Source organism: Crocodylus porosus, unplaced genomic scaffold (assembly GCF_001723895.1).
Source record: "Crocodylus porosus isolate Cpor-Errol unplaced genomic scaffold, CroPor_comp1, whole genome shotgun sequence".
NCBI classification, from domain to species: Eukaryota; Metazoa; Chordata; order Crocodylia; family Crocodylidae; genus Crocodylus; species Crocodylus porosus.
The window spans coordinates 223,914,096-223,915,471 of NW_017728886.1; the positions used below are offsets into that span (position 1 = coordinate 223,914,096).

A 1,376-nucleotide genomic window follows, 5' to 3' on the forward strand; every position below is an offset into this window, starting at 1 on the left:
TTGGGGGACATCCAAACCCCAAGCTTGGCCCTCCAAAAGACTCTGGAAATATCTGAAGACTCTGGTAGGGCCACTTACGGTTCAGGACTGACTTACAGATTTGGACTCAATTTGACTTGGAACACAAAACATTTCTCCTTTTTTTGTTTTTTTAAGTTAGCGCTGGAAACTGACCACTCCATAGCTGATCTGTATCCAACTTGAATCTGAATGTGTAGAAGGGCCCATATGGCACCCACACCCTGCTTTCTTATGCTTGAAGGCCACACTTTTCAGGCTTTGTAGGAGACAAGTGACTCTCACCTAAAAGATCTCGTAGCGCGGTCAAGAGCATCCTCAACAACAGCTGCACCTGCCGCATGGTCTTCGACGACACCTTCGACCGCTCAGGTCGACTGGGGCCGGGGCCGGGGCCCGCCTGCCCACTCCTGCACCCCACACGGGAAGTGAGAGGCTGCCTTGTTGGCAGCCCGGCAGCGGGGAGGGGTGGCCACCCACACCGACATGGTTTCCCACCTTGCCAAATGGCCACACTTCCCGCGGCCAGGGCAGGCTCTGGCTGTGCCAGCCCCTGGCAGAGGGACCGGGCCCCAGCTGGGCCAGCCCCAGGGCCAGGGTTGGGCCCACACACTCCCCCCAGACTGCAGACCTGCCTGGCACCACTCTTCAGCCACGTGCGGCCACAGAAATTGGGCACCGCCGTGCAAGACTTGTACGCGTGTGGGCACACACCCCTTTGCAGGTGTAAGAGTGAAGTGTGCCGGCAGCTTGAATCCAGAACAAAAGCATGATGTGGGTAGCAAAGGTTTTTGAGAAATACTGTCCTAAGCAGACGAGAAGGCAGAGCGGGGGATGAACAGTCAATGCCGATGTCCTTCCGGTGGGTAGGGAATGTCGGGGTGGGCGAGCAGCAAAGGAATCCCGGATCCGAGTTGGGAGTGGGTTTTTACTTCCTCCGGCACACAGCGTGCACACTGAGCCAAAATCCTCAGGCTGTTTACATGAGAAGAAATTTTCATGCACTGGGCCTTGAGGTGCACAGCTAGAACAGCTGTACAAGCATAAGCTCCTATATACATGTGCGGAGCCTGCTTTGACATGCTGGAAATCCAGCATATTGGAGCAGACTCAATTAATAGAGTCTGCTGTAGTACAGAAATAGATACGCTCCAGCTGCCTCCCATGTCACGTGTATCAGCATCCCAGAGGGTCTCCATGCTGAAAAAATGGAGGCAGGGTGTGTGAGCTGGATGCCGAATTATATAGGACTGAATTAAGCACAGGCTCAGACCTGTTCAATTTAAAACTTTTATTGTTTCACAAAGTCATAAACTAAAGGAGGTCTGTTGGTTCACGAGGTTCCCAAATCAAGCCCT

The 1,376-nt window shown here is 53.4% G+C and overlaps 2 protein-coding genes across 2 annotated transcripts in view; both read left to right on the forward strand.

The window, feature by feature from the left end:
* Window positions 1-1,376, forward strand: part of LOC109320049 (carbonic anhydrase 3-like) — a 91,786-nt gene that overhangs the window by 721 nt on the left and 89,689 nt on the right. The window lies entirely within an intron of this gene.
* The window catches only part of LOC109321008 (carbonic anhydrase 3-like), a 25,115-nt gene continuing 23,967 nt past the window's right edge, over window positions 229-1,376 (forward strand). The window contains exons 1-2 of the mRNA XM_019555109.1: window positions 229-281; window positions 320-390. Coding sequence (XP_019410654.1) covers window positions 229-281; window positions 320-390 — 124 coding nt within the window. The remainder of the gene's footprint in view (window positions 282-319; window positions 391-1,376) is intronic.